Source organism: Acomys russatus, chromosome 4, assembly GCF_903995435.1.
Source record: "Acomys russatus chromosome 4, mAcoRus1.1, whole genome shotgun sequence".
NCBI lineage: Eukaryota > Metazoa > Chordata > Mammalia > Rodentia > Muridae > Acomys > Acomys russatus.
Genome location: NC_067140.1, coordinates 11709080 through 11732522, shown reverse-complemented (window position 1 = coordinate 11732522; position 23443 = coordinate 11709080). Strand labels below are relative to the sequence as shown.

The 23443-nt window shown below is 43.0% G+C and overlaps 1 protein-coding gene across 1 annotated transcript in view; it reads left to right on the top strand.

Moving 5' to 3' along the window:
* Ptprt (protein tyrosine phosphatase receptor type T) overlaps positions 1-23443 on the top strand; it is a 1134114-nt gene that overhangs the window by 418979 nt on the left and 691692 nt on the right. The window contains exon 6 of the mRNA XM_051143721.1: positions 9538-9712. Within this exon, the coding sequence (XP_050999678.1) occupies positions 9538-9712 (175 nt within the window). The remainder of the gene's footprint in view (positions 1-9537; positions 9713-23443) is intronic.

The following is a 23443-nucleotide window of genomic DNA, read 5'->3' as shown; positions in this document are numbered from 1 at the left end:
TGGGTGGAGATTGCTGTTCCAATGTGGGAGACCTGTGTCATAGCTGGGGAACTCTACGTTAAGAAAACTATAAATTAATATGTATTGATAAACATTATTGAGATATAGGCTCTAAAGCACAAAAACCAGTAATGTCAATCTTTTTTTTGAGTTGTGGCCTTGGCATCTGATCTTTTAACTTCTCTGTTACTCTTCACCTAAAAGTTACAAATGCCTCAACAGATAGCTCAGGCTAGGGATGGAGCTCCTGGGAGGGTGTTTCCCTAGTGTGTGCTGAGACCCTTGGTTCAATATCCAGCTCTGAGAAGAATAAATGGAAAACAGTCTCACCTGTGCAGGACACCTGGCCCTCCTTTCCTCTTTCATGTATAGCTCACCTAAAAGGGCCCTGGCTTGGAGTTCTGACCTGCAACTTTTCTCTTATATACCTCTCTCTCTCTCTCTCTCTCTCTCTCTCTCTCTCTCTCTCTCTCTCTCTCTCTCTCTCTCTCTCTCTCATGCTGTTTCTTTGTGTCTTTTTCTCCACCCCTCCTCAGCCTTTGCTTTCAGGATTTATCCCAGATCAGCTAACTTCCTGCTTGGCTAGGAGCTGGGATAGGACAGAGAGCACTCAGGACCCCTCCCTTTGAGTTCAGCTTGCATTGTTGAAGACAGACCCATGAACAATACAACACTTAACTGTTTTATCACAGAGTGGGAAGACTGTGTGGGGACAGGTGGGGCTGGTGGCAGCAAGATGAGGAAAGCAGGGGGTTGCACAGCCAATATGGGAGTAACTTCAGAGGAAGTGGCCTTCCTCTGGAGCTTGGAGGGATGGACAAGCAGAGGGAGCTGTCACTGGGAGATGACAAATGTGCAGGCCCTCCCCCACCTGCTTGTCTTGTCTCCTTTGCTGCAAGCTTGTGGCCCACTGAGAGGCTTGCACCAGTCCTCTACTGACTCTGTGGGAGCTCTGGACTCAGGCGTTAGACCCAAATGAGCCGCTGGCCGTGAATGCCGTGGGCCCTTGGAAGGGTTTCAGTACAGCTAATCAAAAATGATTTATGTCTACTTCTGTTTCTTTTAACTTTTAATAAAGAATAATCAAAAGCTATTCTTTAGAGACTGCCAAAAAAGGTACAAATGTGCTCTTAAGAGAATCGATGGGCGCGATTCTAGTAAGTTTCCAAATGTCATACCATTGCAGAGAGGACTGAGGGTGAAAAGAATATTCATTACGAGTGGATTGTGGGAATGTCACCTAAATATTTGCTGGCTGGGAGACTCCTGGAGCAATCAGACCATTTCAGCTGGAAATGTTGGACCTGATTATTTATTTATTTACTTGCTTTTTTTTTTAAAGCTCAAACTAGCTTGCAAGACTCTGTATTAGAATGTCTACTATGTGGCGAACATACAATTTGTTGTGGAGAACCAGCAACCGCTCCCTTTTATTAAAGACAGCATTGTCCTCATCTATTCCAATTACAAATCAATTGAAAGCCTGGCTCCTCTCTCGGAAATAATAACAGCTGATAGCCTTTTATTGAAGGGGAGGGCTATGCCTTATGTCTTTGTGAAAGGAATAATGTCAAGGCGCGGGGGGAGGGGGGCAGCAAAACATTGAGGTCATGATAGACACCTTGATAGGCAATGAGGAAGCGGGCGAATAGAGTGTGCTCTGTGCATTAGGCATACCTCTTCCCTGGGTGGCTCCCCAGACAGAGGGATCCTACTTGATGGTGGAAAGGTGTGTGTGTGTGTGTGTGTGTGTGTGTGTGTCTACTAGGGACAGAGATGCCAAGTGTAAATATTTCTAGGCTGTGAGCTTCCGAGAAGCAGGCTTACCACACCAAACAAAGCAAACCCAGAGAAGGTGAAATGTAAATTGCTTTTGCAGACAGAGACAGACAGAGAGAGACAGACAGAGAGACAGACAGACAGAGAGACAGAGAAGAGATAGATAGATAGATGGATAGATAGATAGATAGATAGATGGATAGATTTATTTCATGGGCAACTGTTAACCTGAGAGAAACATTGGCAAACGTGAGACTGAGCAGAAGGCTGTGAGACCTGTTTGTTCTGTTTAGAGCATGTGTCCTATCCTTGGATGATTGAGAATATATGTCCTTCTCTCACCAGATGTAGCTGGTTATGTTGGTAACCAGACAAAAACTCCGGTAACCTTCTGCAAGCAGGAATGAGTCACCCTGAGGTCAGGAATGTGGCTGTGTACATACAGCCTGGGCTGGGTTTAGTCTTTTGGTGCAGTAAAACAATGTCCAGCCCCCGGAAGTGGTCCTAGAGGTGCAGCAGCTTTTGATTTGTGCGTTCTGCGTGTTCTGGGGCGGGGGGTGGGGTGGGTGTTGTTTGCCTCCTTGCTTTCTCCTGAAGGCCTGAGGATGAGATTAGATTTCAAGTTGTTGGGCTTCAGATCAAGGTCCTTGGCATTGGCATCGGCGTCATTTGGGGAGCTGTTGGAGAGGACAATTATATACCATCAGTGCAGGCCTCTGGAGTTCCCTTGTATGCGAGTCTGATGAACACCAAAAACTGAGAACCATGGCCCTAGACTGGTCTTCACCTTATCTGCCTAGTGCTCTATCAGCTGCTATAACTTGATTCTGTCTGTCTGTCTGTCTGTCTGTCTGTCTCTGTCTCTGTCTGTCTGTCTGTCTGTCTGTCTCTCTCTCTCACACACACACACACACACATCTATATCTATCTCACACTCCTTCTTACATGTGTGTTTTCGACTTAGAGGCTGCCACCATTCCCAGACAACCAGGCCTGCCAGAGCATTCGTTTCCTGTAAGATGAAATGAGGTGCTTTTCCAACAAACAAAAGTGTCTGGAGCTTGCAGGGTCTACGTTTCTTTACAGAGCCAGAGTCTAACTGTGCCTCATACACACTGGACAACCAGTGGGTGCTGGTGGCGAACAGCCTGTCCCTGGGAGAGATCACCTAGGTTCAGTTCCTCCCCTCAGCAAAGTCACATAACGCTGTGCTCTACTGGGACTCACAGACCAGATGCAGTATACCTGGAAATCTGCTAAAAATGAAGAATGCCAGGCCTCTCCCGCTAACCAGACAATCCCAATCTGCAGTTTTCACAAGGTCTCTACTCCAAGCCATATTTCTCGGTGTCTCCTCCATCTTTACTCTAAGATGGCTTTAAATATATTAAAGACAGGCTGTTATGATATAGCCCAGGCTGGCCTCAAACACTCCGCCTTCTTGTGTCAGCCTCCCAAGGGTTGGGGTCAGAGATGTTCACCATCACACATGTTTAATTAGGACTATTAATTATTATGACCCATGACATACTTTATCAAGCATCACTTTCCTATGATAAGAATAACCAGAGTGACTGGAGTCCATCTGAGTCCCCAGTCGAAGAGGTCTAAGCCATGGCCTGATGGCTCACATTCCTACTCCACAGGGGATGGTGATGTGGCCCTGAGCAGCAGCCATGAAAACCACTGCTGTAGGCTACGCTAAGAGCAAGCGTTGGTCCACGCCCACCCTGCTTTTCCTTTGTGAAGTAGGCTGTTTCAATGTTCTATTTCGTGTTTATGTTTTTGCCTTTTTGTTGTTTTGCTAGAATCTTTCCTCAGCCTGTAAATTCCTCTGGGCAGAAATTATACCTTCTCCACCACACAGTCTCTCGTTTTCTGTTTTGTAAAATAATGAGTACATTTCCAGAGTGATTAATAATAGAATAGGCAAAGGGGAGAAAACTCGGAGTCCGAGCACCAGTCACAGCATCTACAAATGGAGATCAGCTGCAGTTCTCCTTAAAACCCTACACTGCTAACAAGTTCCCCAGAGCTACTGGGGTGGCTGGTCCACGGACCTCCCCCTCCCCCGAGAACCTTCCCAGGGATTTTAAAAGAAAGAAGTAACCCTCAGTATGCTACCCAGCGTGCACAGTGATGAATGAAAACCAAGCCCTCAAAAATGCCACTTAGGACCAAGTGTGGTACAGAATTATATCCCAGGCATGCCAGGGATCCTTGGGACATTCAGACCATCTTGGGCTATGTGGTAAGAGGCCAGCCTGGGCATAGATTAGATGGTTTTAAGATCTTAAGACACAATCATATTAGCTTGACTTTTACTTCAATGTTCACACTAATCCTAAGTTGAACAAAGTATCCAATTCAATCATGCAATTCGTGTGTGTGTGTGTGTGTGTGTGTGTGTGTGTGTGTGTGTGTGTGTATTAGGAAACATTATTTTATTGCAGAAAACCTGAGCTCTTTGTGTGGCCAATATTCTACCATGGCCAGTTCCAATAAACAACAGCAGCAACACCTATGGAAGCAAACTATTCAGAATCCTAATTTCAGAGTGATGCTCATTTGAATTCAGGGCCATCATGGGTAATTTACTGTAGGAGAAGGTAGAGACAGGAAAGTGCCAGGCAGCATGGATGCTGTTGCTGTCCTTATTAGAGCCTCTTTAGAAGCCAGCGTCTTCATTCCCTGAGCCTGCGCATGCAGGCTACCTAAGGCGCTAGCCGCCCTCCTCCAGGAACCACCTTCAGCCATGTAAATTTCCTCATCTTGCTATATGAGTTACGACTAGCCACAAGTTCAAGTGTTGGCTCCTGGGCAACACTTTTTCTAGGCAAAGACTTCCCTTTCCACTAGTGACAACCTTTAAACCTGAAAATTTTTTTACCCTGGGTATATAGGATATGTAAGACAGGCATGTAAATCAGATGTTCACTGGCAATAAATTATAAGGAAATACTTTTAAATTCTTGGTATACACATAATTTTATATTGAAGATGAAAGCCAATTTGACTTCTAATCAAATGGATATGCTTACTAATTTTTCCATAAAGCATTAAATCTTGGCTGAATATTTGATACTCCAGGATAGAGAGCCTCTTCATCACTTTTCAGAGTTGACCAACATCTTAATTTTATAATTGCCAGCAATAAGAACTCTGTTTTATATAAGTATATAGTACCAAATGGCAGCAGCATGTTTAAGGACATTTCAGAAATTGTTAGATTTAATAATTAAAAAAAAAACTCTCTTAATTCAGCTACTCAAACAAAAGTTGTAACAGTCCAACATGGCATGGATAGTCAAACGTGGCATGGTGGCACGCACAATGCTAAGTGTTCATGCCACAGTTCGGGTCTCAGTGAAGGACTGTCTGAAATGTCGGCCCATAACATGTCTGTAGGGGATTGTCTTGAGTGCCTAACAAGGACCCGGTCTGAAAGTGGGAGGTGCCAGTCCCTGGCTTTATACCGGGGGGCTGCATATATTTTATGCAGGAGAATAGAAAAAGCTAGTTCAGTAATAAACATGCATGCATCTGTTTCTCCCTCCTCTTTACTCTGGACGTGACTGGCTGCTTTAGGCTTCTGCCCTGTGACTCCCTGATGGGGTGGATTTAACACAAAATTATGAGCCAGATAACCCCCTTTCTCCCAGAATTTGTTTTTTGTCAAGGTACTTCATCAGCTAACAGAAATGAAAAGTAAGATGTTCCCTGTGTCAATCAAGCCCGTGGACCTAGATTTCTGATCCTTTTCTTGTTTAACCACCATTTCCTCCTGTTATTCCCTTTACATCTCCTTCATCTGGGGCTGGGACAGTAGCTGTGACGAGCGTTTCTCACACCCTCATCGTGTTTGAATCTCTTCTGCGTTTGGCCAAGTCGCTTCCCATCTGGGCACCTCTTTCCTGGTCTTGTAGAGTGCCTGTGAGCTCTTCCTCCGGAATCCTAGATTCCTGCTCGTCTGTCTTGATCTTCACCCTTCACCTGCCCTTCCCTGGCTTGTTTGAACCAGCCACACGCACATGCTCACCCCATGAACGCTCATCTCTCTGAGTTTAACCTTCATTTCTCCTTGCCTATGGTCCATCACGGCACTATTTCTGCCTTGATTCTGGGCCCTCCTGCTTGCTCCTGCCCCGCTGTTACCTGCTCCCATTATGACACGTATGATTATCAAAAGGCCTGTTTTCCATAGATTTTATAAGACAACCTGCAATTTCCTATCCTTCAGTGGGAGAAAGGGTCTCAGTTCAGGAGCAGAACAGAAAAAAATGTGAACGGTTCAGGGGAAGGCACTTAATCCTCTTCAGTTCTGCCAGAATCTGACATCATTAAGAAGATAAGTAAATAATACTGGAGGCAACATCAAGATAAAATGCAAATGTGCAGGACGCAGCTTTTATACTTAACCAATGCTTTCTTCTAGTATTAGTTTCCTATTGGTACTGAAATAAATTCTACAAACCAAACGACTCAGAAAACAAAATTTTTGTTTTTTCTGCCATTGTAGACTTGAGCAGTCAGAAAGGACGCTCAGTGAGTTCTGCGTGGCGCTGAGATTTTGGTAGGCCATGTTCCTTGAAGGTGTGACCAGCCTATGACCCAGAGACTGCATGTGGCCAAGGACAGCTATGAATGCAGCCCACCGCAAAATTGTGAATGTGAAAGTTGTGAAGTTGTTGTGATTGTTGTGGTATTTGGTGGCGTGGTCCTTCTTTAATGTCAAATTTATATATATATTTTAATTTTATGTATGTGAGTATTTTCCCTCATATATGTGTACCATGTGCATTCAGTGTCTGAGTAGGCCAGATGAGGGCAGTAGATGCCTATAATGGCTATGATCTACTCTGTGAGTGCTGGGAACCGGACCCAGATTCTCTGGAGCAGCCAGGGCCCTCACTTGCTAAGCCACCACTCCAGCCTTGCTTGCACAGCCTTTTAAACATGAACTTTGTAGATGCCAATGCTGTTTTACAATGACAAAATGTTGGGTATGCTTGTAAGGGTCTGGAGAGCATCCATTCCCTTCCATGTTATAAACATTACCCATGACCTCTTTGGCTCCCGACTCTCTCCTTCAGAATCAGATGAGCAGTTGTCTCCTTCTATCTATACCCTCTTCTCTGACTCCCATCACCCCCTCTGCCTTCCCCCAACACCGCTTTAACGTGAGAACCCTGCGATATGTTGGTCCCAGGAAGATAACTCCAAATGACAGTCTGAATCTTAACATTCTTGACTGAATCATTTTTCAAGTCTCTTTTGTTGAGTATGTATGTATGTATATATATATATATTCACAGGTTCTAGGTATTAGGGTATGGACATCTTTTGGAGCTATTATTGCACTAACAACATTTTTTTTTTTTTTGCTAATTTCATGGTTAATTTGCAAAACTCTTGTAATGCCAGAATGTTCCTTTACGTGCTCAGTGTTTGTTCATGCGCCTGCTTATTTCTTCCTCACGGTGACTTCACCAGCGGGCAGCTTTGTGGGGAGGAGAAAAGAGATGGGAGGGGAGAGGCAAAGAGATGAAAACATTATAAATACACCCAGCTGGACAGTGTCTATTTAATTGCCCATCACAGACTTATCTGTATCACTATAGTATTCATACACCACCTTGCTAAGAAATGGGGGAAATGGACCCCTTGGGTACCTGTATCTTCTGACGTCTGCTTCCCCTTATCCATTCAGTACCTTTTTCAAATCAGAGTTCGATTCTCATATTTATCAGAATCTTCTCTACCTCCTCATTGCACTAATGTGAAAGGGTGTGTGTGTGTGTGTGTGTGTGTGTGTGTGTGTGTGTGTGTGTGTGTGTGTGTGTGTGTGAGCTTCTCGTGCCTGGGTCTAAGTTGTATCCTCTCCTTCAAGGATACACCAAGGCATGCACAGGTGGTCGGCAGCTGCAGTCCCAGGAACTTCTGATCTCTTGCTTGGCTTTACTCTGGCCAGCTTAGGTCATTTGTGGCTTGGGAGAGAGGCTATGGCTACCTCTCTTGCTGTCCTGACTTTTGAAAGTGACATTTACTTTAATATTTGTAAATGTAGAGGTGATATATGTTTGAGGCAAAAAGTCTTAAGAATGTTAAAACAATAAAATGAAGGAAAATGTCCCCTTTGAGTCTCCTGACTATTTTGGAGAAGGTCCTTCCCTCTGGTGGGAGCTTTGGTGACTGTTTCCTGTCTCTTGCTTCGCTGTATCCTGACAGCGCTGGTAATCCTCAGTTGCCTTATCAGTCACCATGCAGATGAACAACAGGTGGCCCTGCCTGTTGCTGTATCTGCATTTTAACGTGTCTGTGAGGGAAGGTAGGTGGGACAACGACATATGAAAAATGGGTTATGGGCACGGAGAGATTATTTACTTTGTGGAAGAAACAATGGAGATAGCGTCTGGAAGGACTGTGGGCCTGGGCGTCATACATCGCCAGGTTTCTCTAGACCCAACCAGACAATTAAAAACCCTCATTTCACCTTAGAGATAAAAATTACATTGAAGCAGGCAGTGAGGATAAAGTCTCAGGAGGAAATGTTTGACTTGATGCTGGAAAGCCTGGATGAGGGATGTGTTTGCTCTACATATTTATTTAACCTCTTTGACATTTGATTCTTCTGAGAAGCACGGCAGTAATGCACACCTCAACAAGGCTGTGAAGATTAAAACGGAGAATTATACAAAAGCACCCAGCTCAGGGTCTGTCATAGACTAGGTGCTTAGTAAATATCCACTCAAAATGCATCCGCATGCGTGCCTTGCCAGTGATTACAGCTTGCTACTGTGAAAGAATCTATTTAACCCAGAACATCAGGCCTAAAACTTGGGTTGCTGAAGACAAACCCCATATGTGTATTTGCTGTGATCTTTCAAATCTTGGTACAGTAGGCACAGGAAATAAATGGAGTCTTGATTTGGGGGGGTGGGGAGGGACTTAGAGTCTCAATTTGGGACCAGTCATGGGCCAGGATGTGTAGAAAGTTTGTACAGCACAGAGAGGCACGGCTGCCTTTGAGATGGTTGCCTGAACGAAGAGGGAACTACCTATAGCTTGGGGCGAGCTGAATATGGATTTTCTGGTGGAGGGGGGGAGAAGGGCTGTTCTCAGGGGCACAGAACATTCCAGGCAGAGGAAAGAGTGCATGGTAGAGCATCCCCTATCCACAGCAACAGCCTAGAGCAGGTGGGGTCAAAGTCTATGGGTGGGTGAGCCATGGACCACCAGTTGTGGTGCTGAAAGCCAGGCTGGTTACTAATGCTCTGCTTGGGATGGGTTTTGTTAATGTGCTTTGGGGAAGTATTGAGTCTTTGAGGATGAAAGAAAGTAGGAGGGAAGACAGTTAAAGGAGCCAGCTCCAAATGTGCGCTGAGCAAGGAGTGGGCTGATTAGGAGGCGCTTTGGCCCCAGATTCTTCCAACCAGACATTCCTCCTCTTGACTCATCCTTCTCTTTCTTCCTTCATATTTTGTGAGAAAGGGTGTTATTATGTAGGCTGGCCTCAAACATGTAAGCCTCCTGCCTCAGCTTTTAGAGTGATGGGCTGAAAGACATGCGCTAGTACATTCGGTGGCTTAGATTTATTTTTAAGTCAGAGCCATAGTTCAACCTAGATAGAAAGTGTCCTTATATTTTAGGAAAGCCATGCACGTCGGGAACATGCAAGGGTCATGGGGTCTATGTTGATGGTTCCAGGAAGCCTGTGATGCTATGATTTCTTCTCCTCTTCCCTTCCTGTGTCCTCAGCAATGGAATGGCAGAGACACGGCCCTCATGGTCACTCGAGTGGTCAACCACAGGCGCTTCTCAGCCACAGTCAGTGTGGCAGACACCTCTCAACGCAGTGTCTCCAAGTACCGCTGCGTGATCCGCTCAGATGGTGGGTCTGGTGTTTCCAACTATGCAGAGCTGATTGTGAAAGGTGAGTACCACCATGCCACGATTTTCCCATGTGGCTGGTTACAGGACCTTCGCCACGCCATTTTTACACAGCAGACTCCTTCTCTTACCCTGTTGTTCCTTTTCCTCTCAACAGCGCCAGGCAGATTTCTAGTCACTGCACTCCCCAACACTCTCTCATATGGGATGCCTACATGTGGGATATATAACACAGAAGCAACCTCCAAATGTTAATTAAATTTGTTTTTTTAAGTCAAGACAAACGCATGTCCTTTGTGCTTCAGTGACGTCCCACTGAAATGTTCTCAGAATTGTTTGTGAGGGATTTTTAATGGAGAGTTCCATATAATGACAGTATTTCAAAAGGGTGTTGAAATTGTGAACCTGCCTCCCAAATGGTCTTTACTCGAGGATTTTTCTCAGTTTCCTTCTGCTTGTTCACCTTGAAACCGTGGCTTCAAGTTTCTGGCACTTTTTGAGAAGGTCATGGAACCTCTAGGAGGCAGAGCTTGCTAGAGGAAGTACATCACGGGAGACAGGCATTGAGAGGCAATTGCCTCAGCCTTAGCCAACTTACAGTTTGTTCTCTCTGCTTAGTGTTTGTGATTGAAGATGTGATTTCTCATCTCCTGATCTGGCTGCCTGCTGCCATGCCTCCCTCTACCATCATGGATTCCTCTTTTATGACCACAAAGCAGTATAAACTCTTCCTTCTGTAGGTTGCCTCTGGTCATGTGTTTATCACATCAGCAGAAAGGTAACTGATAACACATTTTCCTCTTCTTAAGAATCTCCATATTCATAGTCATTAAGGTGTTTCTAGACGTTTCTGTTTGTGTTATTTCTTGTGTGTGTGTGTGCGCATGTATTATACTGAGCCAGATCCTTTCCTTAGGTAAATTCTCTGGAAGTTGAGTTGGTAGGCCAAAGCGTTTATGGATTTTCTTCTTTGTATTGCAATATTGCTTTTGCAAAGAATGGCTTGGCGGTTTATATAGGCCACAGCAGTGTATGAATGTATTCATTTTATCACTGCAATGTTCACTGATTAAATTTCAATATGGCAATATTTAGTGAATGAAATAATGAACCTGCTCATATTATGCCAGCTGTAGAATAATACCTGCTGTGCTTGAAGGGAGGAAAAAAATTGCTTGATTCTCAGAAGGCTCTGGGGTTTTTGTTGTTGTTGCTGTTGCTTTGGTTTTATTTGACCATGGATTGGTGTAAAAACTCTGGCTTCACTTCCCTGGCTCTGTGTGACTGGTGGCTTTAGTGCGACCAGAATGGAGATCACTGGCTGGCCCCTCTGATCTGAACTGTCTTGACTGCAGGTGGATTTTCACATGGAGGATGATGTGCTCTCCCTCACATCATTTCATCTCCTTTCCTACTGTGATGGCTAAGATTGGTCGTCAACTTGACAGGACCTAGAGTCCTGTAGGAGTGGAGGTGCTCTGGTGGTGCCTGCCCATCATCAGTTCTCTAGATTTTACCATAGGATGTACCTGTGAGGGGCTGTCTGCATTAGGTTAACATGGGAAGGATATCTTAACTATGGCCAGCACTGTCCCATGAGCTAGAGGCCTGGACTGAACAGGGAGGAGAAAGTGAGTGCCAGCATTCAGTTCCTTCTGCCCCATGACTGTGAATGAGATGTAGCCAGCTGCCTCAAGGTGCTGTTGCCATGACTATCTACCATCACAGACTTTACTTGGGACCCAACTAAACCATCCTCTAAGTTGCTTTTAACAGGACATCTTATCACAGCACGGAAACAGGGAAAGTAAAGAACGCGCCTACATAGCTCTTAGCACACACCACAGGAATGATTTCATTTTCTCTCCCTTTGCAGACATGAGCTCTGGGAAAGGGAGGGTGTTTTCTTGTCTCTGTTAAGTGTTGCCGTTCAAGGGCTATGCCTAGCACAGATCCTGTGTTCGTTGTCCCAGAGACGTTGCTAGTGTTTGGCTACTCATGGTCCGATCATTTCATGAGTCTCAACCTTAAGATTTCCGTGGACTGGTGATGTGTGAATGAATTATTCGTTTCAGCAGGCACTTATTTCACCACCAGAATGTCGTGAACCTTTAACTGGAGATCAACAAATTAGGTGGTCATGAACAAAATAATACCAGGGGCAAAAAAAAAAAAAAAAAAAAAAAACAAAAAAAAAACCCAACCTACCTTTAAGTCCATTCACTTGAAGTGCCATTAATATATAAAAGAAACCGTCACTTTGATCACATTAGGCTCAGATCTTTGCTTTTCTGGTCCCATGAGATTGATTCGTGTGACACAGTGGCCTTTGCAGGCCTTTCAAATACTCAGTGAATGTGTAATTTCCTGAGCTGTACCCTGGTACACTCACTGCGCTTTTTCATGGTTGATTTCCCACTCTGCTGTGGGAGACCCACAGTGGGATGCCCCGTTCTCTTATGTTCACCGTCTTTCAGGCTCCTTACATGTACCTGCCTGGTATGGAGTCAGGATGAGGGGGTGGGAAGGACTACGGGAGTCACTACTGTACCCCAAAATTTGTATTCACAGAAAAAAAAATGGGGCCAGAAATGTTAGTATTGTTCTTGCCCCGAGTCTTCTGTTTTGTCAGAGTAAAGAAGTGTGGGAGTGCTAATCCATGGGCTTCTGGGGCAAGGAGCTTGCTGAAGGAGTGCTGCCTCCATTTGGAGAGGCGGTCCTGGGAATATGCTTTGTCCTTTGTTGGCTGTGCCAATGGAGGCCTAATTAAGGCAAAGGGGCTAGTATGGAGTTCTGGTCCCAGGTGCATTAGCCAAGTGTGTCATTGTAACCAGCAGCTACTGCTGCTCTATAACCGTCCCCTCTCCCATACTCTCTCCTTTGAGAGCTGTGCTGGGAGACTCTCCAGCTCCTCCACAGCAGGCAATGGTGCCTTGGTACCTTCTGTAATCTGGCCCCATTTAATGACACCTTGATGAAATTCATCCACTTTTTTTGGCACAGATTTCAATTTTTTTTTCCAGTGCCTTTCCCCCACATTTTGATGGGTGGGTGATAAGCCATGTGCTTGGTCCCTTGAGTATAGATGAGCCCCCTCACATTAACTGTCTCATTTGATCTTAATTGCAGCTCTGCGTATTGGTTTTATTTCAACTTCTTTTAGAGCTGGGAGAGCCAGCCCAGCAAGGTTGAGGAGCAGAGGGTCATCCTAAGGGGAAAGCTGATGTTGGGTCTGAGTCTGAGGTGTGATACTTTAGTGACACTGGGAGACCTGGGGCTTGGGGCCTTATCGGCTCCTGGTGTCACAATGTTATAATCAGTGCCAAAGGGGCACAGATAACAGGTGAGCAGGTACAGACACCCGCCCCATACACATAAGGCGGTGAGAGGCAGGGGAACTCAGTGGTACCCAGAGGAAACCTGCTAGCCTGCAGTATATACCCTGTGGCCAAATGAAGGCAGGGCTGAGAGCATTTGAGGACAGGATCTTCTGAAGAAGGACTCTTTCCACTAAAATCCCCCTTTAGTTTTGGCTGAGCCCGTGGCTCACATACTTCCATACTGAAATATTTGAATTCAAAATGAAAAGAAAAATAATAGTCATCCTTTTACCAGGGAAAGCAGCAGACGTATCTGAAAAGCAATAGAAACCGAGTTTTCCTAAGGGCCACTTGCTGTTGGAGCAGTGGCCCAAATTGTCATTCCTCTTTCTGAGTGATGACGGATTTTGCTCTTCACAGATTGTATAGGCTGAGGAGTCAGGCTTGGACATCCAGCTAACTCTGGGGCATGAGAGAAAGAAAATGATCCTTAAGTCGTTTTCTTTCCATTCACACAGTAACGCCCGAGTCAAATTGCCTAGCTTGGAATCCTGGACCTATCTTGATCCATGTCTGTGACTTCAAGCATGATCTAAATGTCTCAAGACATCAGCAGATACACCTGGAAACAGAGTTACAGGATTTTATTCCAGGGAGGATGTGGTAGAGGCGAAATGAGTTGATCAAGGCGGAAGGACTCAGAGCCGTATCTGATACACATGGTCTTGGAAATGAGCAAAGGAATGGTATATCAGATGGGTTTTCCCAGGTGAGGAAGTGGAGGACTTAGTGATGGATAAGACATCTCACTCAGTACCTCAGCTGCCTTGGAGAAATCGTTTAAGATCAATGTAAACTGGGGGTGGAGGTATTTAATCCCCACGCAGTAACGCTTGAGCCTAAGGGAAGATAAGATACGTAAAGATGTAGCCGGGGCGCATCACTGTTATAGGGTCTACGTAGGTCTGAGTTCTCCGGGTCCTCTCTAGTGTCTAGTTTTTTTTGATGAGCCATTGAGGCTCAGTACATGGTCCTTCTGTCATCAGCACCACCTGGTTACATGGGCCACCTCTTATACTGTGTGTCATTCATTCAAACTGTGACCTCTCTGTGACTGAGAGGTCACAGTGCCCCTTCACTCAATACCTGAGGTACCGGGGCTGGATGAAGGCCTGTGCAATAGCTTCTATGGCAAGTGAACACGTTGTGATGAGCAGAGCAAGCCCAGGCTGAGTCTCTGCCTCTCTGCACACTGCATGCCCACATGTTGGCCTGGCTCTCCAGCATCCTCACAGAGCAAAAATCATGCCTTTAGAAGATGCAGCCTAATCTTAGCTGTAGGTAGCATCAGCATTCTCTAGGCAGCTCAGACCGCAATGAAAGCAAATTGGAATTACTTAATTCTGAAGAGCTGTTTATTGAGTTGTGATAATGTACTGGCTATATGTTAGATTACTCTGTAATTGAGGTTTCACTCAGTTGACAGCCCATCCTGTGCCTACCTGTTCCAGGCCAGTGCTCATAAATGCTCTCTTTCTCTCCACCTGTTTCTGATCTTTGTGGTGTCTTCCGCTTCAGGGTGTTTTGCTTGGCTGAAGGACTTGAGTGGCCCCACCAAAGTTACTCAGCAGCATTCTAACAGTCAGAAATTGGTGATTTGTAAATGTATTGTCCAAATCCATTTCCTACCCTACCAAGTTTTCAGAACTTGTCAACATGGAATTAGTGTCTCCAGAGAATGAGGTGGCTGGCTCTGTGGATCATCAGGTGAGTCCAACTGGAGCTTGGTGGTTGAGTCAAGATTAGGGATTGTAGGTTAAAACACATCTAAATTCCAATCTTGGCCTTGGGCTCTGCTACCTGTGGTGACTTCAGGTAAAGCACACATTTATTCCTGGTCCCATCTATTTATCTATACAATGGGGATAACTATGTTTATCTGATGGGTTCTGTCTTAGTCAGTGTCTTAGTCAGTTTTCCCTCTGGCTGTAGTCACAGACAACAACCACACAACAATGCTAAAAATATCTAGGGTCTATATGACCCAGAGGCCAGACTTGGGGTACAAGACCATGGGGTGGGTTCTGGCTTCATTCCTGTGTGAACTCAGCTCAAGGCACTGTAGAAACCACTGCTTACTACCACCTCTGTTCTTCCATGTGTTAGAGCAGATTGGGGCTGACTATCCTCACCTTCTTGGGGCCTCCAGTCTCTGGTGCAGCTTTTCCCCTCTATTGCCACAATAAAAATCAGCTACAGGAAATGTACAGATGAAAATATGCACGCCTGTGAGTCCCAAAACTTTCTGTCTCAAGATAGGAAGAGGGCTGGACTTGTCACGCCCCACTCTGTTCGGCTGGAGGGTTATTCCAGCTGCCTTCTTGCTTGAATCTTGCCCAACTGAGATCACCCTGAGTGATAATTAGAAATCAAAATTTACAGCCTGGTATTCTCTTGCAAGGCCTTCAGAGCTATGGAGATGAATCACTCAGTAAAATACTTGCCATGCAAGCTGTTGGGGGTCCCAAGCTCAGATCTCCACTAGAGGTATAAAAGCTGGCAATCGTGGCTTGTGTCTGTAATTCTCAGCTTGGACATCAGAGACAGGAGGACCCCTGTAGCTCACTGACCAGCCGGCCTAGCTGAACTGGTGTCTCCAGGTTGGGTGAGACACCCTGTCTCAGAAGATAATGTGGAAAGTGAGGGATGGAGGAAGATACCAGGTGTTGATCAGCTGCACACACTCACATGTGAATACCACACACATACATATTCAGACACGAGTGTCACACACATGCACACACCCGTGAATATCACATGCACACACACATGACTATCACACTCTGAATGCATGCCGTACGCACATGCGCAAACACAGACCCTTCAGCTGTTTATATCATGTTCAGAACACCATTCACACTTTTGCCATGGCCGCTTGGTCTTCTCTCTGTCTCTTTGATTCCTGACCCGTAGCCCCAAGCTTGCCTTCTCACCCCATCTCTGAGCCCACCAATTCTTCTCTTCCTACCGATCCTTCCCTTCTTTGAAAGATACCAAGCCAGTTCTGACTCAGGGCCTTTGTATTTGCCTTTCTCTTTGCCTGAAGTATTTTTCTTTTTGGTAATCGGATAACTCACTTGTTTTGTGGCCTCTGGCCTCTGCCCTGATAGCTGCTTCTCAGAGAGGCCGCTGACAGCCTCCTCTAACAGAGCCCTCACCCGGTTTCCAGCTATAACTTCTGTAGCTTAAACCCTTTGTGCTAAGCTTTGGTTTCCTCAATAGGTTTTGTCACAATCAGGTACTGTCAGTTTTATCTGTGTACATGTGAGAGTCATTGCGAAAGCAAAATATCTGAGTACGTACTACATGAAAAGAAAAACAAACTTTATTTGTCCCATGGTCCATTGATTGGGACAATTTTGGCGGAGTACTGAAAGAACAGCAAGAAAGGGTGGGGCATAATACGGTAGAGCAAAACTGCTCACTTGAGGACCAGGAAGCAAAGGCAGATGAGGCCAAGGTCCCTTAAAGGGAAACCCTAGATGAGCTTACTGTTACTTTTGTATGACTATGACCAAAGATCCAACCAAACAACTAAAGGAAGGATGAAAGGAAGTATTTGTCTTGGCTCACATTTTCCGAAGGCTCGATCCCTGACTTCTTGACCCCATGTCCTTGAGCAAAGTGCCATTGTAGTGGCAGAGTATGTGGCTAAATGAATTCTTCATGATAGACAAGAAACAGAGAGAAGAGGCTACAGGAATTGGCCAGAGAAAGATGGCGTCCCAAGGTCATGCTGCCATTTACCTACATCCTCCAAAGGCCCCACCTTCTATTTTCCATCACCTCTCTATGGATGATACCTTCATATTATGAATGCATCAAAAGTATAATCAATTTAGTAGGTCACGGATTGCTGATCAAACTGTCTTTGGAAACTGGGGTCTCATTACAGACACACCCAAAGGAGGGATTTATTTATTTCCTTGGTATTTCAGTTTCAGATCAACTTGACAGTAGTAACCATTGCAGACCCCCCAGTGAGCTTCTCCTTCTTACAGTCTCACCTCTCAATAGAACAACCTTGGGGACCACATTGGCTTTGGGCAGGGGTGGACATTTAACATCAGGACTGTAGCTTTGTGATGTTCTTATTTTCTCTCAGAGCATGGGTCCCTGAAGTGAGCAGCTTTGTGAGTCCAGTTTCCTACTGGGTCCACAATACAGAGTCAGCGCCTGGCACATGGAGACAGCCCCCAAGTCATCCACTGGAATCATGAAGCTCTACTAGGGGCCTTCACCATCCTTTTCTTATATCATTATTTTCAATTAAGGTTTTATCTTATTTTTATTAATTAATTTACTTCACATTACTTCCCAATCAGATCTTTTCCTCCCTCTTATATTCCTAGTCTTTCCTTCTCACTTCCTCTACCCCTAGTACCCTCCTCCTCCTCATAAAACCCATCTTGGCATATAAAATTGCAACAAGAGTAGGTGCATCTTTTACTGAGGCTAGACAAGACAGCCTAGTTAGGAGAAAGGGATCTAGATGCAGGCGGAAGACTCAGAGACAACCCCTGCTTCTGCTTGCATTCCACATAAGAACCAAGTTCCACCTCTGTTACATATGTGTAGAGGGCCTAAGTCTGTCCCATGCATGCTCTTTTGGTGTTTCAGTCTCTGTGAGACCCTATGGGCCCAGGGTAGTTGATTCTGTAAGTTTTCTTGTGGTGTCCTTCACCTCTCTGAATCTTTCAATCCTTCCTGCCCTTCTTCCACAAGGTTCCCCGAGATCCAACTAATGTTTCACTCTGGGTCTCTGCATCTGTTTCCATCAGCCTCTCAGATGACAGTATGTTAGCCTCCTGTCCACAAGTATAGTCAAATATCATTAGTAGTGTCAGGGGTTGGCTCTCTCTTATGGCATGGGTCTCAAGTTGGGCCAGTCATTGGTTGGCCATTCCCTCAGTTTCTGCTCCCTTCTTATTCCTGCACACCTTACAGGCAGGAAAAAATGTGTGTTGAAGATTTTGTGGGTGAGTTGTTGTCCCATTCCTCCACTGGAAGTCTTGCCTGGTTATAGAAGGTGGCCTTTTTGGCTCCATATCCCCTATTTGCTAGGAGTCTTAGCTAGGGTCATCCTCGTAGATTCCTGGCAGTTTCCATTATGCTAGGTTTCTAGCTTGTCCCAGGGGTGTCTTTTCCACCCCAGTTCTTTCTTCTAGTTTTCTCTCCCTTCATCCTTCTAACATTTGATCCAATCCTACTCCCTTCCCCACCTCTGCTCCCGCACAGTTCTGTCCATCCATCCATACTCTATGTCTATTTTATTTCCCCTTCTGAGTGAGATTCAAGCATTCTCTCTTGGACACTCCTTGTTACTTAGCTTCTTTGGGTCTGTGGATTGTATAATTGTTATCCTGTGCTTTATGGCTAATATCTACTTATAAGTAAGTAATACTATGTGTGTCTTTCTGGGTCTGAGTTACCACACTCAGGATGATCTTTTCTAGGTCCATCCATTTTCCTGCAAATTTTATGATGTCTTTGTTTTTTAATAGCTGAGTAGTATTCATTGTGTATACATTATGTATATGTATCATAATTTCTTTATTATTAATTCTTCAGTTGAGGAACATCTGGGTTGTTTCCAGTTTCTGGCTATTACAAATACAGCTGCTATGAATATAGTTCAGCAAGTGTCCTTGTGGTATGGTAGAGTATTTTTTGGATATATGCCTAGATCTTGAGGTGGAACTATTCCCAATTTTCTGAGAAACCACCATATTGATTTCCAAAGTGGTTGTACAAGTTGGCACTCCCACCAGCAGTGGAGGAGTGTTCCTCTTTTTCCACATCCTTGCCAGCATGAAATGTCACTGAGAGTTTTTTATTTTAGCCATTCTAATAGGTGTAAAAATCTCAAAATAATTCTGATTTACATTTCTCTCATGACTAAGGATATACTGAACATATTAAAAGTGCTTCTTGGCCATTAGAGATTCTTCTGTCAAGAATTCTGTTTACCTCTGTTTTAATTGGGTTCTTTGTTGATGTCTAATTTCTTGAGTTCTTTATATATTTTGGATATCAGCCTTCAATTGGATATAGAGTTGTTGAAGATCTTTTCTCATTCTGTAGGCTGCTGTTTGGTTTTCTTGACGATGTCCTTTGCCTTATAGAAGCTTTTCAGTTTCATGAGGTCATATATATATATATATATATATATATATATATATATTTAATTTTAGAGCTTGAGCTATTGGTGTTCTGCCCAGAAAGTTGTCTCCTGTGCCAATGAATTCAAGGCTCTTCCCCACTTCCTTTTCTATGAGATTCAGTGTATCTGATTTTATGTTGAAGTCTTTGATCCACTTGGACTTGAGTTTTGTGCAAGGTGATAAATAAAGATCTATTTGCATTTTTTTACATGCAGATATTCAGGTACACTAATACCATTTCTTCAAGATGCTTTCTTTTTTTCCATTGTATAGCTGGGGTTTACTTCTGGGTCTTTGAATCAATTCTATTCATCCACCTGTCTGTTTTTATGCCAAACACCATACTATTGCTCTGTAGTACAGCTTGAAATCAGAGATGGTGATACCTCCAGAAGTTCTTTTTATTATGTAGGGTTGTTTTAGCTATCCTGTTTGTTTGTTTTGTTTTGTTTTGTTTGCTTTTCCATATGAAATTGAGAATTGTTCTTTCAGGGTCTGTAAAGAATTGTGTTGGAATTGCATTGAATCTGTAGATTGCTTTTCATAAGGTGGCCATTTTTATTATGTGAGTCCTATGAATCCATGAGCATGGGAGATCTTTCCATCTTCTGATAGCTTCTTCATTTTCTTTCTTCAATGACTTGAAGTTCTTGTCATACGGGTGTTTCACTTGTTCGTCAGAGTTACGTACATCAAGATATTTTATAGTTTTTGTGGCTATTGTGAAGGATGTTATCTTTCTAATTTCTTTCTCAGGCCATTTATCATTTATATAAAGAAAAGCTACTGACTTTTTTGAGTTAAGTATGTATTCAGCCACTTTGCTAGTGGTGTTTATCAGCACTTGTAGTTCTCTAGTAGAAATTTTGGGATCACTTTTGTATACTACAATATCATCAGCAAATAGCAATACTTTGATTTCTTCCTTTCTGATTTGTATTCCTCTTATCTCCTTTTTGGTCTTATTGCTCTAACTAAAACTTCAAGTACTATATTAAAAAGATAGGGAGAGAGTGGGCAGCCTTGTCTTGTCCTTGATTTTAGTGGGATTGCTTTGTGTTTATCTCCATTTAATTTGATGTTTACCATCAGCTTGCTGAATATTGCCTTTATTATGTTTAGGTTTGTGCCTTTTATGCATGATCTCTCCAAGCCTTTTATCATGAAGGAGTGTTGGATTTTGTCAAAGGCTTTTCACCATCTAAGGAGATGATCATGTGATTTTTTTCTTTCAGTTTGTTTCTATAGTGTATTACACTGGTTGATTTTCCTGTGTTTAGCCAGCCCCGAATCACTGGGATGAAGGGTACTTGATCATGATAAATGATGTTTCCGATGTGTCCTTGGATTCAGTTTGTGAACATTTTATTGAGTATTTTTATGTCAATGTTCATAAGGGAAAAATGGTCTAAAATTCCCATTCTTTGTTCAGTTTTTGTGTGGTTTAGGTATCCCTGTTTCTATGGGCTCATGGAATGAATTTGGCAATGTTCCTTCCATTTTTTATTTTGTGGAATAGTTTGAGGAATATTAGTATTAGCTCTTCTTAGAAAGTCTGGTAGAATTCTGTGATAAAACCATTTTGTCCTGAGCTTTTTTTTTTTTCTTTTTGATTGGACGAATTTTAATAACTGCTTATATTTCTGTAGGGGCTATAGGCCTATGCAAATTGTTTACCTGGTCTTGATATGGCTTTGGTAAGTGGTATCGATAAAGAAAACCATCCATTTCATTTATATATTCCAATTTTGTGGCATACAGGTTTTTGAAGTAAGATCTAGTGATTATTTGGATTTCCTCAGTATCTGTTGTTATGTCCTGTTTTAATTTCTGATTTTGTTTAATTTAGATATTTTCTTTCTGCCTTGTAAGGGTTTGCTTATCTTGTTGACTTTCTTACAGAATGAACTCTTGGTTTCATTGATTCTTTGTATTCTACTTGTTTCTATTTTATTGATTTTAGCACTTAGTTTGATTATTTCCTGCTATCTGCTCCTCATGGGTTTGTTTACTTCTTTTTGTTTTAGAGGTTTTAGGTGTGCTTTTAATTGCTAGTATGAGAAACCTTCAGTTTCTTTATGAAGGCACTCAGTGCTATGACCTTTCCTCTTAGTACTGCTTTCATTGTGTCCCATAATTTTTGATATGTTGTGCATTCATTTACATTGAATTCCAGAAAGTGTTTAATTTCTTCAGTAGAGAGTTGTCTAGTTTCCATGAGTTTGTAGGCTTTCTGTCATTTCTGTTGTTGTTGAAGTCCAGGCTTAATACATGGTTGTCTCATAAAATACAGGGGATTATTTCAATTTTCTTGTATCTGTTGAGACTTACTTTGTGACCTAGTATCTGGTCTGTTTTGGCGAATGTTCTGTGAGTTGCTGAGAAGAAGTATATTCTTTTGTGTTTCATTGAAATGTTCTGCAGACATCAGTTAGGCCCATTTAACTCATAACATCTGTTAGTTTCATTATTTCTCTGTTTAGGGCATAGACATTCAGAATTGAGACATCATATTGGGGGGGGGGTTAGTTTGATGAGTATGATGTGTTGTTCCCATCTCTTTTGATTAATCTTGGTTAAAAACCTGTTTTATTAAATATTAGAATGGCCACTGTAGCTTGCTTTTTGGTCCATTTGCTTGGAAAAATCTTTTTCCAGCCCTTTACTCTGAGGTAATGTCTATCTTTGTTGTTGAGGTGTGTTTCTAATACGTAGCAGCATGATAGATCCTGTTTTCACATCCATTCTGTTAGCCTGTGTCCTTTTTGGGCAATTGAGTCCGTTGATATTGAAAAATATTAATGACTAATGATTGTTAATTACTGTTATTTTGATGTTGTTATTGATAGTGAGGTTTTTTGTTTGTTTGTGTGTATGTGAATGATTGTTAATTACTGTTATTTTGATGTTGTTGTTGATAGTGAGGTTTTTTGTTTGTTTATTTGTGTGTGTGTGTGTGTGTGTGTGTGTGTGTGTGTGTGTGTGTGTGCATGCGCACTCCCCTCTTTTTGGATTTGCTGATATGCCATTATTTAATTCCTGTTTTTTCTTGGGAGTAGATAACCTCCTTGGGTTGGAGTTCTCCTTCTGGTATTTTCTGTATGACTGGATTTGTTGATATTTAAAAAAATTTTTTATTGTCATAGAATATCTTATTTTCTCCATCTTCAGTGATTGAAAGTTTAGCTTGGTATAGTAGTCTTGGCTGGCATCTTTGGTCTCTTAGGATTTGCAAAACATTTTCCCAGGCCCTTCTGGCTTTTAAAGTCTCTGTTGAGAAGTCAGGTGTAATTCTAATAGGTCTGCCTTTATATGTTAATTGGCCTTTTCCCCTTGCGGCTTTTTAATGTTCTTTCTTTGTTCTGTACATTTATGCTTTGATTATTATGTGGTGAGAGGATCTTCTTTTTGGTCCAATCTCCTTGGTGTTCTGTAAAGTTTTTGTACATAGGCATCTCTTTTTCGGTTGGATAAATTTTCTTCTATAATTTTCTTGAAAATATTTCTTTGATTTTTGAGCTGGGATTTTTTCCCCTTCTTTCCTATTATTCTTAGGTTTGGTCTTTTCATAGTATCCCAGAATTACTGGATGTTTTGTGTCAGGAACTTTTTAGTTTTAACATTCTCTTTGACTGATGTATTAATTTCTTTTATTGCTTTGTCTATGCCTGGGAGTCTCTCTTCCATCTCTTATATTTTGTTGTGATGTTTGCATTGGCAGTTTCTGTTCTCTTGTCTAGGTTTTCCATCATGTGGATTTCTTCAATGTGTGTGTGTGTGTGTGTGTGTGTGTGTGTGTGTGTGTGTGTGTGTGTGTGTGTTTATTTTTTCTATTTCCATTTTCATGGCTTAAATAGTTTTATTCATTTCCTTCACTTGTTTGAATGTATTTTCCTGTATTTCTTTAAGGGATTCATTCATTCTCTCTTTAAAGGCCTCTATCATCATAATAACATTGGAATTAAAGTCGTTTTCTCATGCTGTATTAGGCTAACTAGGGCTGCTGTGGTAGGATAGCTGGGCTCCGGTGGTGCCATATTTCCATGGCTCTTATTGATTGTGTTCTTATGCTAGCTTTTAGCCATCTGTTTGTACCTAGTGCTGTCAGGTGTCCAGGAATGCAAGCAGCATTGTTGTCCAGAACATGAAGCACTGGAGAGCAGGTGCAATTTCCCGTGATTGGGGGACTTGGCAAGCAAGGGTACTTGTGCGGGAGGGGGTTCTTATCTC